We start from the raw sequence: 15,981 nt of genomic DNA, 5'->3' as shown, positions 1-15,981 counted from the left end.
CCTGTGCTTTAACGCCTCATGTTTCTGTTTCCTGCTTTGGAAAGAAGTGATTCACTGCTCTCAATTTCTGTCTTGCCACCACACATTCCCACAACTCCAAATATAGAGTAAGTGACCTTGACATTCAGGAAAGATATACAGCGCTTTTCATTATAAAATGTGGTTCATCACAATGGAAATGGAGCACCTCATTACCTGTTTAACTATTTCATTTTCCAATGAAGCGATCTGTGATGTACATTTCCACAGTGAAAACACACTTGTTGTGATGTAAAAAGCTAGTTTGGGTGCGCTCATCAGTTGAAGGAGGCATAGTTGGATATCTCATGCAAGCACAGACATAACTGCCTCAGGATGTCCACATTGCAGGCGGGCAGGTGTTCTAAGAGCCTAAACACGTACACACACAAGCAAAACAAACAAATGCAGTCACTTCCCTGCTGAAGTGAGAGACAGAAAGGGAACAAAATATTTCAAATTACATTTTCTTAATAGTATCACTGGGGCTTGGGTGGGGTGAAGGAGAGGTTAAAATTATGTTTTTTCACTTGAATAAGTTTGTGAATGTCCAGTTTACACAAGTCTTAAAAGTGGCTGTTGCATTCCAGAATGTGCTCAAAGCTTACTGAGGAAATTTAACAGCATTTGAGTTGCAAACATTTTACCTTGTAAGGTAAAACTGAAGCAATGATGTCTCAAGGCAACAGCAAAACAATGAAGCAAAACACATTCAAGGTATGCATTCAAGCAAAAGTGATTGATGTCAATTCTTTCAGCATACACAGAGTTATCCACCTAATTAGCATTGACAAGTGGATAGTGAGATCAACAAAGAGCTATTCTTACAGCATATCTCTGGGATCAGTAAGTTTCTGCTCCATTCATGTGACATTCAGTGACATTCAGTACAGTGTCAATAATTCCATAACAATACTACTTGGTGTGAATAAGAACCCAGTGGGTGTGCTAAAGTCTACCTCTCCTCCGATTCCGGTCTTTGTGTGTGTGACTACATGAATCCCCTTCACAGCGCACAAGCTTGTTGTGGTTAAAGACAAGCTAATATTTTTCTCTAACTGTGTTGGCTGTATTTGGAGACATGTCTGGATTAGATGTGAATGATATTACCACCTTCTGATTTCTGTGATTTCCACTTCATCCTCATCAAGGACACCAAGCCAACTATCGTAGAGTTCCATTGTAAAAAGAGTTCCAGGTATGATCTGAAGACAATCCTTTCCAAGATTAAAAAAAAAAAAGTCATAAAATTTTGATGACAAATATGGTTTTCAGAAATTGCAAAGGTAATATTTAATTGTAATATTCATTTTAATCAGCACTTTCTAGAAACTCAAACTGTGACCTCTATAAAGCTTAGGCTGTGATTTACACCAATGTGTATATGCAGAAAAGCGTACTTTAATTTCTTCTAAAACAAGATGTGTAAAACCAGGGTCTGGGCAGTTTCAGGAGAGAAGGCAAACTCCCTTATTGTCTAAAGGTTCTTTGGGGCATGCTTATGGCAGTGTGTTGAATTGCTTCCAAAAACAAAGTCAGTGATCCCTATCAGAGGAACAGGTCAATCCTTGGCTGCTCCACTTCTGTTCAAGCTCCTTACTAATGTACCTGGGAGAGCAGTAGATAATTGTCCAATTGCCTGGGCTCCTGACACATTGGATATTAAGATGGAGATCTAGGATCCAGGCATTAGCCTGGCCCAACCCAGTCCAGCACAGTCCACTGTGGTCAGTTGGGGAGTGAACTAGCATAAGTAATGATGATGATATGTGCATGCAGATGCACATTTTTGTCCTTGTATGTATGTTAATTTACTTGAAAGTTGAAAAGATGAATATTTGAACAACAGAGTAACACAGGAAGAGACAGAGGCTGCGAGTGAGACTTTATTCCCCATATAGCCATGCTGGCCAGGCCAGAGCAGGGCCATGTGAAACCAGGAGCCAGGAATTCTGCCATGAGTCACTGCAGCATCTTTTAGTGCCTTATCATATGCATCAGCGAGAAGGCTGTTTTGAAGCAGATCAGCTACAACCTGAACCAGGGCTCCTATGGGATGGTTGTGTTGTAGCCAACAGCTAAACCCCCTGCACCACAATCCCAGCCCTATCTATGTCTCCTTCAATCAGCATGTTTCACATAAAACAAATACAAACATATCTGCATTCCTTGTGCATAGTTTAGCAAACTAGGAACAATGTGAAGAAACAAACTGCAAGTCCTTTTATACCTTGACTGTGTCACTGATGAGAAATGAAGTCACTTGGCAGGTAGATTCTTTCCCTGTTTCCCAGGAAATGCCTCAGGTGTATGTGAGAGGAACTCTCCAGCTCTGAATTACTAGGAATGAGTTTATTTGGGTGGTTCTTGGTCCGCTGAGTACTGCATTTCTGTGAGTAGGATAGATATCCCCTCTCGGCTTCCTTGGGTTTCAAAGTTAGTAGATGTGGTATGTTATGAAAGCCACACAATGACCCAAGGGGAACACAGAAAGTTGCAACTGCACCTTTGCTTCCAGGTTACTCGAAGGCAAATTCAATTTAGTGCTTGCATTTATTTGTAGTCTGGACCAACTCTCCAGGTGATTCACATCGTATTTATCCAGAGTCACACTACAATATTTCCAGAAGGCTAAATGCCACATCTTTCCAAAAAAACCTGTACCATCAGTTGCATGAGTGTGCCTTAGAAAGGGCAGTGCAAGCATGTGATTGCCCAACGTAGAATATATTGTCATGATCTCAGCATGCTGCAGGTGGCTTATATGACACTACTTGTCATATGGCATTATGGGGGGGTAAGAAAGAAGCAAGGATAACGAGTTTCTAAAAATTTAATATGTATAATTATGTAATAATTAGCAGGTTTTGTTTCACAGTTGCTAAAACTACCAACAATTCAATTTTTCTTGTTTGATTATATCTCCCTGTGGAAATTCACAATACTTGTAATTCCTGTGTATACTTTAAAACAAATGTACATTTTATATCATTTAAGCATTTTAAAAAACATTTATTTATCTGACATGGAAAATTACACAGAGACAGAGTTTTCCATTTGCTGGTTCACTCCTCAGATGATCACAACAATCAGGGATTGACCAGATCAAAGCCAGGATCCAGGAAACTCATCTGAGTCTCTCACAAGGGTGCAGAGACCCACTCTCTTGAGCCATCTTTCACTGCTTCCCAAAGTCATCAACAGGGAGATGAATGGGAAGTGGAACACCTAGGATTAGAACCATACACAATGCTCCTATTGCAGGTGGTGGCTGTACCAGGCAACAATGCTATCCCCTCACTTGAGTTTTAGAAAATTTTCTCAATGGTCAGAGACATTGAGAAGGAGACACGTACATAAATACACAAAGTGTGAGAGGGATTCAGGAACAGATGGTGGCAGTAATGGAGAAGGAAGATGGAGGGAGAGAAAAAGGGAGATGCATAGGCAAATGACTATACTAGTTACTAAAGTATCAAGGTCAGATCCAAAGGTCTGAAGCCAGAATCCAGAAGCTTTATTTTTGTCTCCAATGTGGGTGGCAAGGACATCAATAGCTTTGCTATATTGTCCTGCCTTTCCAGACAAATTAACAAGGTGCCCCATCAGAAGCAAGACCTTGAAGTGCTGCTCTCACATGGAATGACAGTATTCCCAGGCCCAACATAACACAAGACCCAACACTTTGAGAATTTGAACCTTGTTTTGTCTGTTGCATGCACTTTCCATTGGGGATTGGCTACTATGCAAATGTAACTGTAAGCACCAACAGAGGTCGCTATTGAGGCAGCTCAAAGCATTCCTCCTTACACTACTTATAAAGGAAAGACTTAAGAGACTGGGGCAGTTGGATGATGAACTTATTGACCCTTTTCTTTGTTTCTATGTTTCTTTTGATTTTAGGGTAGACATTTGCTTAATGTAGAAAACTCCTAAAATGGTTTTCAACAGCTTCCAATGAGGTATCTTTAGGAAACTTTGATGTCATCAGGCGGATGCTGTCAAGTTCAGCAAAAGGTAGGATTCTTTTGGCCAACATTCTATATGAATAATAAAGATTTTGAAGACTCTTCTGTAAGTATTAGAAACTATGACAGCATAATTTTGCATGGCATGTTCAGAGGAAGACAGTGGGAGTGGATTTTGAAAACTAGGAAAGCAGGGCCCAGTGGCGTGGCCTAGTGGCTAAAGTCCTACCTTGAATGCCCCGGGATCCCATATGGGCGCCGGTTCTAATCCCAGCAGCTCCATTTCCCATCCAGCTCCCTGCTCTTGGCCTAGGAAGGCAGTTGAGGACGGCCCAATGCATTGGGACCCTGCACCCATGTGGAAGAGCCAGAGGAGGTTCCGGGTTCCCAGTTTCGGATAGGCACAGCACCGGCCATTGTAGTCACTTGGGGAGTGAATCATCGGACGGAGGATCTTCCTTTCTGTCTCTCCTCCTCTCTGTATATCTGACTTTGTAATAAAATCAATCTTAAAAAAAAAAAACTAGGAAAGCCTATCAAACATGCAGAATTTGTTCAATAGAGAGAGTAGTTACCTACAATTTGGAATTTCCAAGGTGTTTTTTAGGTTCTTGGATGCTTAAACACTTGACCTATTACTGTTCTTGAAGTGCCAGGATAAATGAAACCCATCAGAGATTTCATACTGTGCATGATGACAACAGAACTCCCCCTACCTTTAATGCGGCTGCCACGACAAGTGGAGACTCATTCTCCCAATTTAATGTATGTCCAAACATAATTCTTTCCTTGAGACACAGAAATGATTTTATGTTGTCAATGTTTTGAAAAATACCCTTTGTCGATGGCCCATTTTGCCTTAAAAAGTGAAGCATCTCCTGCGAGGAATAAAACGTAAACAAATTACAGGACGTTTCACAACCACCAGCCCAGAACATGAACTGGATCTGTAGAGGAACAGACACAGTGTGTGAATCAACATGGCAAGAGCTGACTGATGGGAAGAAAGGAAATCTGTTTCAGTGTCTCCAAGTATATTTTCCAGTCATCCATCTAATCAATGCCCATACACTGAATGGTTTTGAATGTTGATTTTAACCTCATCTTCCTCTTCCAATAAATCAAACTTTTTTTTAAGATTTATTTTATTTTCATTACAAAGTCAGATATACTGAGAGGAGGAGAGACAGAGAGGAAGTGGAGCTGCCAGGATTAGAACCAGCGGCCATATGGGATCAAGGCGAGGACCTTAGCCACTAGGCCACGCCGCCGAGCCCTAAATCAAACTTTTAAACCAAAGTTTTCTTCTTCAAGCTTTCAGTGAATCAATCCCTACTGTTTACCCTGCTGTTACTATTTCCAAAAACCTGTTTCTCCCAACTAGGAAGATATCATTGCCACTGTTATTGACATCAGCCCATCCTTATCTAAATAACTATGGGCTGCATTCTTACATTCGGTGGTTGCCTACACTCATCTAAAACCAGGGTGAAGGCCCACATATGATAGAATGCCTTCTTTGACCAGATTTTATAATGCCTTCATTATACCAGATTTTCACTGCCTTCTACATCTTAATGCCAATAGAGCAAGACGTGTTTCACAAATATCACAGGGAATTTGTCATTTATTAGGCTATTTATATTTTATGCCTGCAACATAATGTATTACCTGACACTTTTTCACCCATTGATGACATCATCTTGATGAGGACCCTGGGAGCTCCTTGAACTTGTGAATTGAGTAAGGTCTGGGAGAATGTCCAAGATGGACCTAGCCTGATAAATTCCTTCCCACCCAGGAGACATCTCCTTATACACAGGAGAGAGCAAACAGATACACTGGGCAATCAACCAGTGTGCATGCTATTAAAAATCCTTGTTGGAAATAACAGGGCCAAGTTCTGAGGCCTTTATTCAACACATTCTCTTATGATAGAAGTATGAATACATTTGAGAATAATGTATTTAAGCATTTTAAATACAAACCAAACTCACGTGAGAGAGCTTGTGTAAGAAGTCTGAGTCATCTAGACACAGGGAGTAGAGGAACACTTCAAGCAAGAGGCTGCAAATGAGGGGCTGTGGACTCAGGGAATCAGATATGCACCTTTCCTATGTCAGTGAGCAAGTGACTGGAGGACACTGCTGAAACCAGTGAGATCGACTACCACTTTTCCTGTTGTGTTTCAAGTAAGACTGCAATTCCTAATCAGACTGTGCTTGTTTTTGAGGTCACAATAAGAGAACCTGTCAGCCAAAGCCAGGGGCTGACAAACGATTGTCACATTTGAAACAGAGTTGCATGAGGACACTTAATACCTCAGGTTCTCAGCGCTCAGGAGGCATAGCAATCATAATGCTACCTACCAAAATGACTGCTGTAAGATCATTCATTTGAAGCCTAACCAGCTGTGCAGTAGCATCAGTGTCCGGAGACAGGCCGTCCTGGCTTGCTGTAGCTCCCAGGCAAGACAAATAATTTCTGAAAAATGCTGAAGACAAAGTGAAGTGATTAGATTACACCTACAATGACAGATTTTCTTTCTACATTTTCCATTTGACAAATTTTTTGAGGGGGAGGTCAGGGTTAGAAAAGTGAGAAACCGAGTCCTTTCCACATACAAGTTCAAACCACCTGAATTAGCTAGTTGCATCCATGTGGCATTATGAATATTCCTCCAAATTACCTGTAAGGTGCCAGGCAAGTGTTTAGTTTACTGAATAAGATGCCTGAAGCCCATGTCAGAGTACCTGAGTCTGATGTCCTCCAGGTTTCAATTGCAACTTCTTACAAATCTAGGCCCTGGCTAACAAAATTAAGTTTCTGCTTCTAGCAAACATAACATAAATAAGTCCCCAACTTCCAGCTCCAGTCCTGCCTCTCACAAGGGTGACATGGATAAGATACCAACTTCCAGCCCTGACCCTGACCCTGACCCTGCCTCTCATAGGGGTGACATGGATAAGATCCCAGCTTATGGCCCTGACCCTGGCACAATCATGGCATTTATGGAGTGAAGAAAAGAACAGGAAGCTTCTATCTCTGTGTGTCTTGCTCTTTGTGTCTCATCTCCTAAGGATGAGGATGCTTTTCAAGCTCAATTCTTCTGGCAGCGATACTTCTCAAGCGGTTTTTGGCTTTGAATCATGAACACCCCACATTGGACTGTATGTATATCCTGCTAAGCCTAATCAGTGGATTCAGGAGTCAGATCTGATTTGAAAAGTTCATGTAGTCACACACACCAAGGTCAGAATTGGAGGAGAGGTAGACTTTACTACACCCTCTGAGTATAAAATGTTACACAATAACAAAAATCAATTTAGCACACTATCCAGTCACTTTGGCCCAAACAGAATCGATCTGAATTCAGTGCCAAAACTTTTAACTCTCCTTCAGATCTCCCACCTGAGATGGGAAGTCATCATTTCTTGGGCCTTCAGAAGTGATGTGCTTTCTGATAAAGATCTATTTGCAATGCATAAGGACACACCAAGAAATCTTCAAATCACTCATTCACTGCTGCAATGGCCACACATCAAGGGATGTGGTTGAAGACGGGAACTCCACCTGAGTCTCCCACGGTGGAGGCAGGGGCCCAGGGATTGGGTAACCCTCTGCTGCCATCTCAGGCACACCGCCAGCAAGGTCTATTATCATTGGAGCAGCTGGGAGTCAAACTGGTGCTACAAAGCGATTCCAGCACTGTAAGATGCATCTTAACTCACTGTGCCCTTACATCTACCCCTCAGAAGGCAATTTCTGTAGATACCCAGGTTTATACGTGCTTAATTTTGTTGGGAAAATGCATAGGACATCTAGAGCTGACAGAAGTTCTAACATTAGAACAAGCATAATCCTAAACTGTGCTGGATTCTGATTTCAAACCATTTCTCTCAAGCTGGTTCTGTTTCTTCATATCCATCCTCCCACAAAGGGAAGACCTTGGTGTCAGAACACCTTGGTGTTAGAATCCATTTGTGTTCTGATTTTGTTCTCAGGAATGCAGATATGTGCTGAGTGAGCAGGCCATTATATCTAATAAAAGAACTCACCACCTCTACGCTGGGGTCTTGGCTTGCCCCAGCATGTCAGGATAAACTGGAGTTTTCCATTAGCTAAGATCTCTGGGATGGACTCCAGAAGGATATGGGGAGAGGTGGGCTTCCCTGGTGCGGACTGACGGATGGAAGTTCGATAATAGTGCTCCTGAATTGTGTACGGATTTTCATGGCCTAGGCAGAGAAGAATCTCATTTTATATCAGGCTGATGGTGAGAAGTATAATCAATCACACTGGCTGTCAGTGTGGGCACTGCGCTGGTGCAACTCAAGCTCCCCTTTGCCTATGGAACAGCATCATGAAAAGAAAAACACACGGGTGTCCTATGGAACATAAGGTGAAATGGGGAAGTTAAATGAGGACATATATATCCATCATCTGCTTGAGAAAATGAAGTTCGATTCCATTTTCATTTCATACCAAAGGAACAAGTCCAAGAAATATCTTTCATCTGCACCTGTAAAAGCAGGTGACAAACTTCATTTTTGCTCCTTCTATAGTAAAAACTAGTGCATCAAGTCAGAGATCAGGCACCTGTGTCTGCCGTGGAATGAGCATGTGGCATTTCAGTTTTAAATGGGTGAATGACGATTGCAAGAGGTCGTCTCCATTATGAGAGTGTTTAAACTTTTCGACAAACATGGATATGCAGGTTTTTTAAGTGCAATTTTGAAATAATTAATATGTTTTTATTTTCCAGAACACTTACCCATGAGTGGGAATGGGGCCTCAGTCTTGCCATAATGGACCCACAGCTGGTAATCTTTTTCTGAGCCCTTGGAGAAAGAAGGACTTGGCCTCAAAACATGTTTTCATCAGAGAATACTTAAACACGTATTTCCAGAGCATTTCTACATTACCAAAGAAAAAAATAACTGGGACCAGTGCCAATGTTATCTGATCCACAATTCTGCTCAACAAAGTGGCCTAAGGGTTAAGGAATCACATTTATGGTATTACACTAACGACGACAAGTCTACTCCTGATCATTCTTTCAGCAATCAGCAGACTCCTAGGAGAATGGTATGATTTCCTTTTCCATGACCCTGTCCATGTACAAGTACTGCCTGCCAAGACTGCCTAAACAAGGTGACACCTACATGACATCATAAGCTCAGCCATCCAGAAAGAACAGGCACAGGACCAGAAGGCAAGGAAGAGAAAGCAGAACTAACCCATCAGCTTCCATTCCCACAACTCTTACCGTGGGGATGGTCAAAAGGAGGGTTCTCAGCTGGAAAAGCAGGCCACAAGAACGTGATTACCCACGCAACTCTAGAAATGCCAGTGGAAACCAGCACATCAGTATCATGTTTCTGTTCAACGTTTTAATTCCTTTCAGGAGGGAGCAAGCCAAAATGAGACTCACAAGGAGTAACCGTTCATCACCTGATGATAGCCTCGATTACTCAGGAAATGCACTAGCAGGCATGGAGGCTCTCTCCCAAACATCCATTTACATACGTAGAGCTTCACTGCCTAAAAATTACTCAGGAGCAGGAAGATCTAACGAAACTCTTGCTTGAAGGTATGGAACCCTTATGCTGCAGTGCCTTAACTGGCACATACAGATACAAATGGGATCCGCTCATCTGTGAATTGAAATTCATTTTTTGCTGACGAGACCCCAAGAAAAACTCTGGCCATTAAATAAAATCAACTATATTTAAAGTCGAATCTTTGTCATCAACCCCATTCATACAACTCACTCTCCTCCAAGGCCTAATTCTTCTTCAGAGTTCACATACATTACTCATTAGACTCCAGTGCAGAGGTGTATGTTTTACTCAGTACACAGAAACTCAGCAATTCATCCTTCTTTCAAATGTATAACTGACTTGTGCTGCAGTGAAATAATTGGTTTCTTATGCCAACTCTGCTTGCCCTAGAGACTTGAATACGTTACAAAAATCTTGAATATCAGAATAGTATAGAGCTTTCACAGTTATAGGGAACATTTTCCAGGAACCCATACTATCAAAGTGTTGCTTATTTTTCTGCTGATAGAATGGCAAGCTCTTCAGTGACAGGATGGGATTCTGATGGTCCCAATATAAATGCCATTGCAACCTTCAAGGGCACCATAGGCTTTTAGTCACTTCTCATTTGTGTGGAATTTTCTCTTCATCTCAAATACCACATATACATACTAAAAATCTGCTAATTGGGCCCGGAGGCGTGGCCTAGCGGCTAAAGTCCTTGCCTTGAAAGCCCCGGGATCCCATATGGGCGCCGGTTCTAATCCCGGCAGCTCCACTTCCCATCCAGCTCCCTGCTTGTGGCCTGGGAAAGCAGTCGAGGATGGCCCAATGCATTGGAACCCTGCACCCGCGTGGGAGACCCGGAAGAGGTTCCTGGTTCCCAGCTTCGGATTGGCGCGCATCGGCCCGTTGGGGCTCACTTGGGGAGTGAATCATTGGATGGAAGATCTTCCCCTCTGTCTCTCCTCCTCTCTGTATATCTGACTTTGTAATAAAATAAATAAATCTTTAAAAAAAATCTGCTAACAATAAGGGACACACCTATGCATCTGTCAGGATGCAGTCACTTAAAAAGGAAAGTGATGGGCTAGAAATCAGGAAACTCACTACCCACAACAGAGGGTGTGGGGTTAAGCCGGGACACTGGATCCGGGACACTGCCACTGGATCCTCTCAGAATCCTGAGGATGTGCATCCCAACACAGCACTGATGGCCCATGCATCTGGATTCCCAACACCTACACAGGAGAATTGCATGAGTTTCTCAGCTCCAGGAATGAGCCCTGTTATTGTGCTAAGCATTTGTGGAGGTTGTCCATAGTAGTGAACTCTCGACTACGTGTGCCTGTGTGCCTCTGTTCCAAGCAAAGGAAATCAAACATGAAGCATACAAGAGGTGTTTATACACATTCCCCAGAAGCTCAGCTTTCACTCACACCTTACCTTTGCTGAATTTTACAGGCACAGGGTATGTCAGTCTCAGGACCAGTATCTAAAGCACGACTCTGTTCATATATTTTATGTCAAAATTCACAATAAGAGGATTTTTAGCAGGTGGATAAGATCCTTGAGAACTGTATCACAACACTTGGGTTTCAATTCCAGCTCTAGCTTCCTGCAAAGGTACACTCTGGGAGGTAACTGAACATGCTCAAGTAATCAGGTCCTTTCAAGTATTCGGGGTTCATCAGTTATATTCCTGGCTCCAGGACATCCTAGGGCACTATAGCCTTCTGGAGACTGAGCCAATGGAAGGGAGAATGCTCCTTGTATCTGCTTTTCTCTCATCTTTCTGCTTGCTTCTCTCCCCCTCTCTGCCTCGTTATGTACTCTGATTCTCAAAGCAAACAAAAAAATCAGACCTGTACTGTAGGGATCTTCATGCTGAGATTATGAGACAGAGCAATAGGGTCAGCAGTTATGGAATCAGGGGAATGGGAGTGTACAGAAACAGCAATCCAAACACACGTCTACTATTTTCATATTAGGACATTAGAAAGCTGACAAAATGCTTTATACCTTTGTGAGATTCAAATTAAAACCCGTGGAAATAGTCATCTGAAATTATACCCATGTTTTATTAAACTATGCCTTCCAGGTCATGCAAAGTTTAAAATCAAAGCATAAGAGCAATGACCACACGCAAATATCCCTAATGCATTCTACCCCATGATTTCATGTTTCTAGGGGCAATACACATTGTATATGCAGTTGGTCCCTTATGCCTCATAGTACATCATACAAACACACACACTGTAGGTACCATGTACCAGTAGCAACATGGAAATACATTTATCAAAGATCAAAGTTGTTATTTTAAAGCAGTTCTCAGGTTACTTACAGTTAATCCTAGCCCTGGCAATGCCATGTTGATAACATCCCTGATGGTGTCTAAATTATGAGCTGCTAAAATGGCAGACTGTAAAAGAAAAAAGGAGAATATAAACTGGTGATATGGTGAAACATTTCAGCATATGATTACACAATTATAAAATCCTTATCCAGTTAAAGGACAAGTTTGAGGACTATCAAATAAAAAATAGAAAGTGCCAATGCTGAATAATTTATTTGCATCACTTTACATAACTCAGAGCCAGGAGAAAAACTTTCATTAAAGTATAGGAAATAGTTTAATATGGTATGGAAAACATAACATAGGATCAAAGAGAAAGAATGTCAATTCAGGCAGGACCCATAAAGGGACTGATTCTCTGCAGCAAAAATTCTTTCCTTCACAGGGAATTGTTCTGCAACGAAGGGCTGGTCCCTCTCCTTCCCCGGCTGGTTGCCTGTTTATGTTCAGTCTTGGTCATGTGAGATTAAGAACCGACTGTGGAGGACATTCTTGCTTACTAAGCCACTTTGTAGGAAGCACCCTCTACAAAGACAGGCATCACACCTACTTAGATTTTCACTCCCCATATTCATTGACATTGTGAATCCACAGTTCAAGAACAAAAATGCTCAATATTTAAGTCCTATTTTTGAGCTACCTGAAAGCCCTTCCACAGAAATTTGAAGCTCTGCATTATCCACTTACAGATAATTTCCCTTCATTTTGAAGGGAGAATCATCTTTTTATAACTCACGCAGATCACAAAATAATGGTTTATCATGATATATAGAAGCATTACATTCAAAATAATCACTACCAGGATACCTGCCTCTCCTTGTGATCTTGATATCTTTGTAAACAAAATAAATTCAAGTAAAAGGGTTGGTGAAGATGGATGACTAGGAAAGGTTAGCAAAGGAGATGAGAGTTGGTTAGAATCCAGAGGTAGAAATTCTGCAGAAGCCACAGACACACCACAGAACAGTGTGGATGGTGAGGTCAAGCAGCAGTGGGAGGACACACAAAGCTGGAAACTGGAGGAAATGCCAGAAGCAGAGACAGAGATGGGAGCAGAGCATGGTGTCTGGAATCACGGAGACAGAGATGGGAGCAGACCATGGTGGCCGGAATCACGGAGACAGAGATGGGAGCAGACCATGGTGGCCGGAATCACGGAGACAGAGATGGGAGCAGAGCATGGTGGCCAGAATCACGGAGACAGAGGTGGGAGCAGACCATGGTGGCCGGAATCACAGGTGACATTATCGCCCGTGGGGAGTCTTGCACACCCCACTGATTCTAGGTTCATACTGCAGTCAAAGAGGAAGAAAGACTCCCGGCAGGTCACTGCAGGGAAGGTACACACAGTTTTCCTCATTCTACCACAAAACAGCAGGACCAGAGGGCACAAGGCACATTTAGATGCGAGGGGTGGACCAGCTGTCATTTAGTTAGGAAGAACTTGGAGGGGATGGACCAGCATCTCATGGTGGCTGTGGTGCCTCTAATGCATGCCTCACTAAGCACAAGCAGTTTACTCTACACAGAGTAATGTAATTCTCTGATTCTGTCAAGAGGACAGAACCCCAACTGGTGTTGAACCTGGGCTAGTGGCCAGGAAGGGGGTGGTGCACAGGTCTGGAACTGTGAAGTGCCCAGATTCACACCCTTCTACAGGCCGTTGGCACAGGATACCAAGAGAGGGCCTTCATAGGCTGCTGTTGCTGGCAATTCCTCTGTTCTCTGCAGTCAGGGGAGACTCAAAGACCTGAGGTGAGCTTCAGCACCCTGTGACTGTTCTGACACAGTACTGCTGAATCACTCCACACCAGAAACAGAAGATACAGAAAACAGGATGGGAAGAAGGAAAGACATACACACAGGTGATCAGTAGTGGAGGCTTAGACTAGTCACCAGAAAGCATGTAGAACAACAGGCAGTGGAGCAAAACGTGTGCAGAAGAAAATATCAGCTAAAACATCTTTTTTCAAGATTCGTCAAAAAGTGCCATTCAGTAGTGAACTGGAAACATCCATTTTCAGGAGAAAGAAATTTAGGAACTCAACATGCACTAGAACTGGAATGTACTATAGGAAACAGTTGTTTCTGTGAGATAAAATTAATGAACATTAGAAGGAAACAGATCTCTCAATATGAATGAGTAGCATTGGTGTTGTATGAATATCTGCTGCAAACAACTCTGTTGAACTATCTTTTTTCCCTGCAATGGCATTTTGTGTGATCTGACACTGGCATAAAGCACAGAGTACATCTGTTGTTTTGGTCACACCCAATAACATATTGGCTAGTGTACCCTAACTTCAGAAATCAAGTGTGATCCCATTGAAACTGCTCCTTCCAACAGCATTCAAAAAATGAGGCAGACACACTCTGCTCTCCTAAATGCTTCATCCCTTCAGAATTCTACTCAGCTCTGGCAAAGCAGAAGTTAGGTGTAAGTAGCTCAGAGTAGCAGCTGACCCTGGAGTGGGTCCTGTCCCAGAAACGGAGCATCACAAAGTGACGCTCGACGGGAATATGAAAAACAGGTGGAAGCATTGTTTCAATTGGTGTTCAATTTCCAGGTGAGGCCTGGACGGTGGCTGCACAAGAATATGATTTTATTTAGGCTTGTGCAGTGTTCAAGGATTAAAGGGTACACCACATGGAACTGACTTCAGAAAAGGCACATGAAGACACCTATCTAGAGGGACAATGAAAAGAAATTTTTAAAAATCCAAACAGGACAAAATGTAAACCAATCAGGCACATCTGGGTTATAGCCTATACGGTGCATGGCATACCCATCTCTAGTTTGTACATTGCATTCTCTTAAAATATTCCATCAGAATAAATGCAAGTATTTTAACAAACATGAAAACTGGAAATGAAATCATCATCTGAAAGTAGTAAAAATCAGAGGGAAAGATTTATTTCCCAGAATACTGCCTTAGAAAAATAATGTTTTTAAGAAATGAAATTCTATGGATATTCAACAGGAGATTCTCGTTTTTAGCACAAGCACTGAATCACCAGATTCCATTGCTTCACATAATCTCTTACTTGATACACATGAAGTATTGCATGTATATCTGAAGATACATTAATACAAGGTTCTTCTATCACGCTCTCACTGACCCTCCAACACTCCCAGTTCCTCTCCTCTCCTCTCTTTTTCCCTTCTCTCTTTTTCACTCCTGTCACTTTCTCCAGCCCTCCTATCCCTGTGTCTCTTTCATTATGGCTAAGTCATATAATTGTAGTTTAAATTTTTTTGGTAAAAAGCATACTTACACTGGAAGAATTATTAATATTACTGGTAGTGATTTTAACCAGAGTATTCTGCAATCCATCCATCTTCTGGCTTTGGGTGATTGATCTAATAAAATCCATAAAATACACAAATAAATTAGCCAATCATTCTTTTCAAATCAACCCATGTTTATATATATATATATATATATATATATATATATATATATATATATATATATAATTCATTATATGTGAAAATTTTGCTTGAGTTATTGAAGACACATATTTGTAGACTATGCATGTATTACTATTCTCATATATCTGTAGCATTTTTACTCTTATAAGATGTATCCATGGAAAACATCCGCATTTAGAGTGCCTTACCAAGGTCAAAATATGGGTAGGGAAGTAATTTGGGACAGGAACATGTGGTCTTGAAAATAATTTCTGTGATATGTCAACTGAGCATTCTTGCCTGCACTGAAGGAACTAACGCCACCAACACACGACCTAAAAAGGGTAACAGGCAGTGTTGCTGCGCGACTCACCCAGCACAGCAGCCTGGATTTACGGGAATTTACTATATACTGAGGACCATGGTTGCTTCATTCAAAAGGTTTTAGGCAGAGAAAGAATGAGGGGTGCATCTAGAACTTCCTCAACAATGAATATATCCAAGGGAGAAGCAGTTTGAAGATCATCTGAAGTGTTATTAAGGAGGTTTCATGTGGTGGCATTGTTTCCAGAGATTATGTTCTCTGATCACAAACTAAAGACACAAAATGTGTATCCTGCAGAAATACCTTTCCAGAAAGTGATGCCATTTATCCTTGAATTCCACAGACCTGCAAACAGAGAA

At 41.8% G+C, this 15,981-nt stretch overlaps 1 protein-coding gene across 1 annotated transcript; it reads right to left on the bottom strand.

Annotated features, from left to right (window-relative positions):
* Positions 1-296: 296 nt before the first annotated feature.
* On the bottom strand, positions 297-15,296 carry LOC131479197 (rho GTPase-activating protein 20-like). Its single transcript, XM_058659751.1, has 8 exons — positions 15,162-15,296; positions 11,874-11,951; positions 8,761-8,827; positions 8,045-8,224; positions 6,356-6,480; positions 4,703-4,864; positions 1,132-1,235; positions 297-390 (listed from the first exon to the last, which is right to left on the bottom strand). Exons 1-8 carry the CDS (start codon positions 15,258-15,260, stop codon positions 297-299), a joined length of 909 nt encoding a protein of 302 aa, XP_058515734.1. The 5' UTR covers positions 15,261-15,296.
* Positions 15,297-15,981: the final 685 nt, after the last annotated feature.

The sequence above is a fragment of the Ochotona princeps genome, unplaced genomic scaffold, assembly GCF_030435755.1.
Source record: "Ochotona princeps isolate mOchPri1 unplaced genomic scaffold, mOchPri1.hap1 HAP1_SCAFFOLD_92, whole genome shotgun sequence".
Classification (NCBI taxonomy): Eukaryota; Metazoa; Chordata; class Mammalia; order Lagomorpha; family Ochotonidae; genus Ochotona; species Ochotona princeps.
The sequence above is the reverse complement of the archived record's forward strand: the minus strand, read 5'-3'. Positions and strand labels throughout refer to the sequence as shown.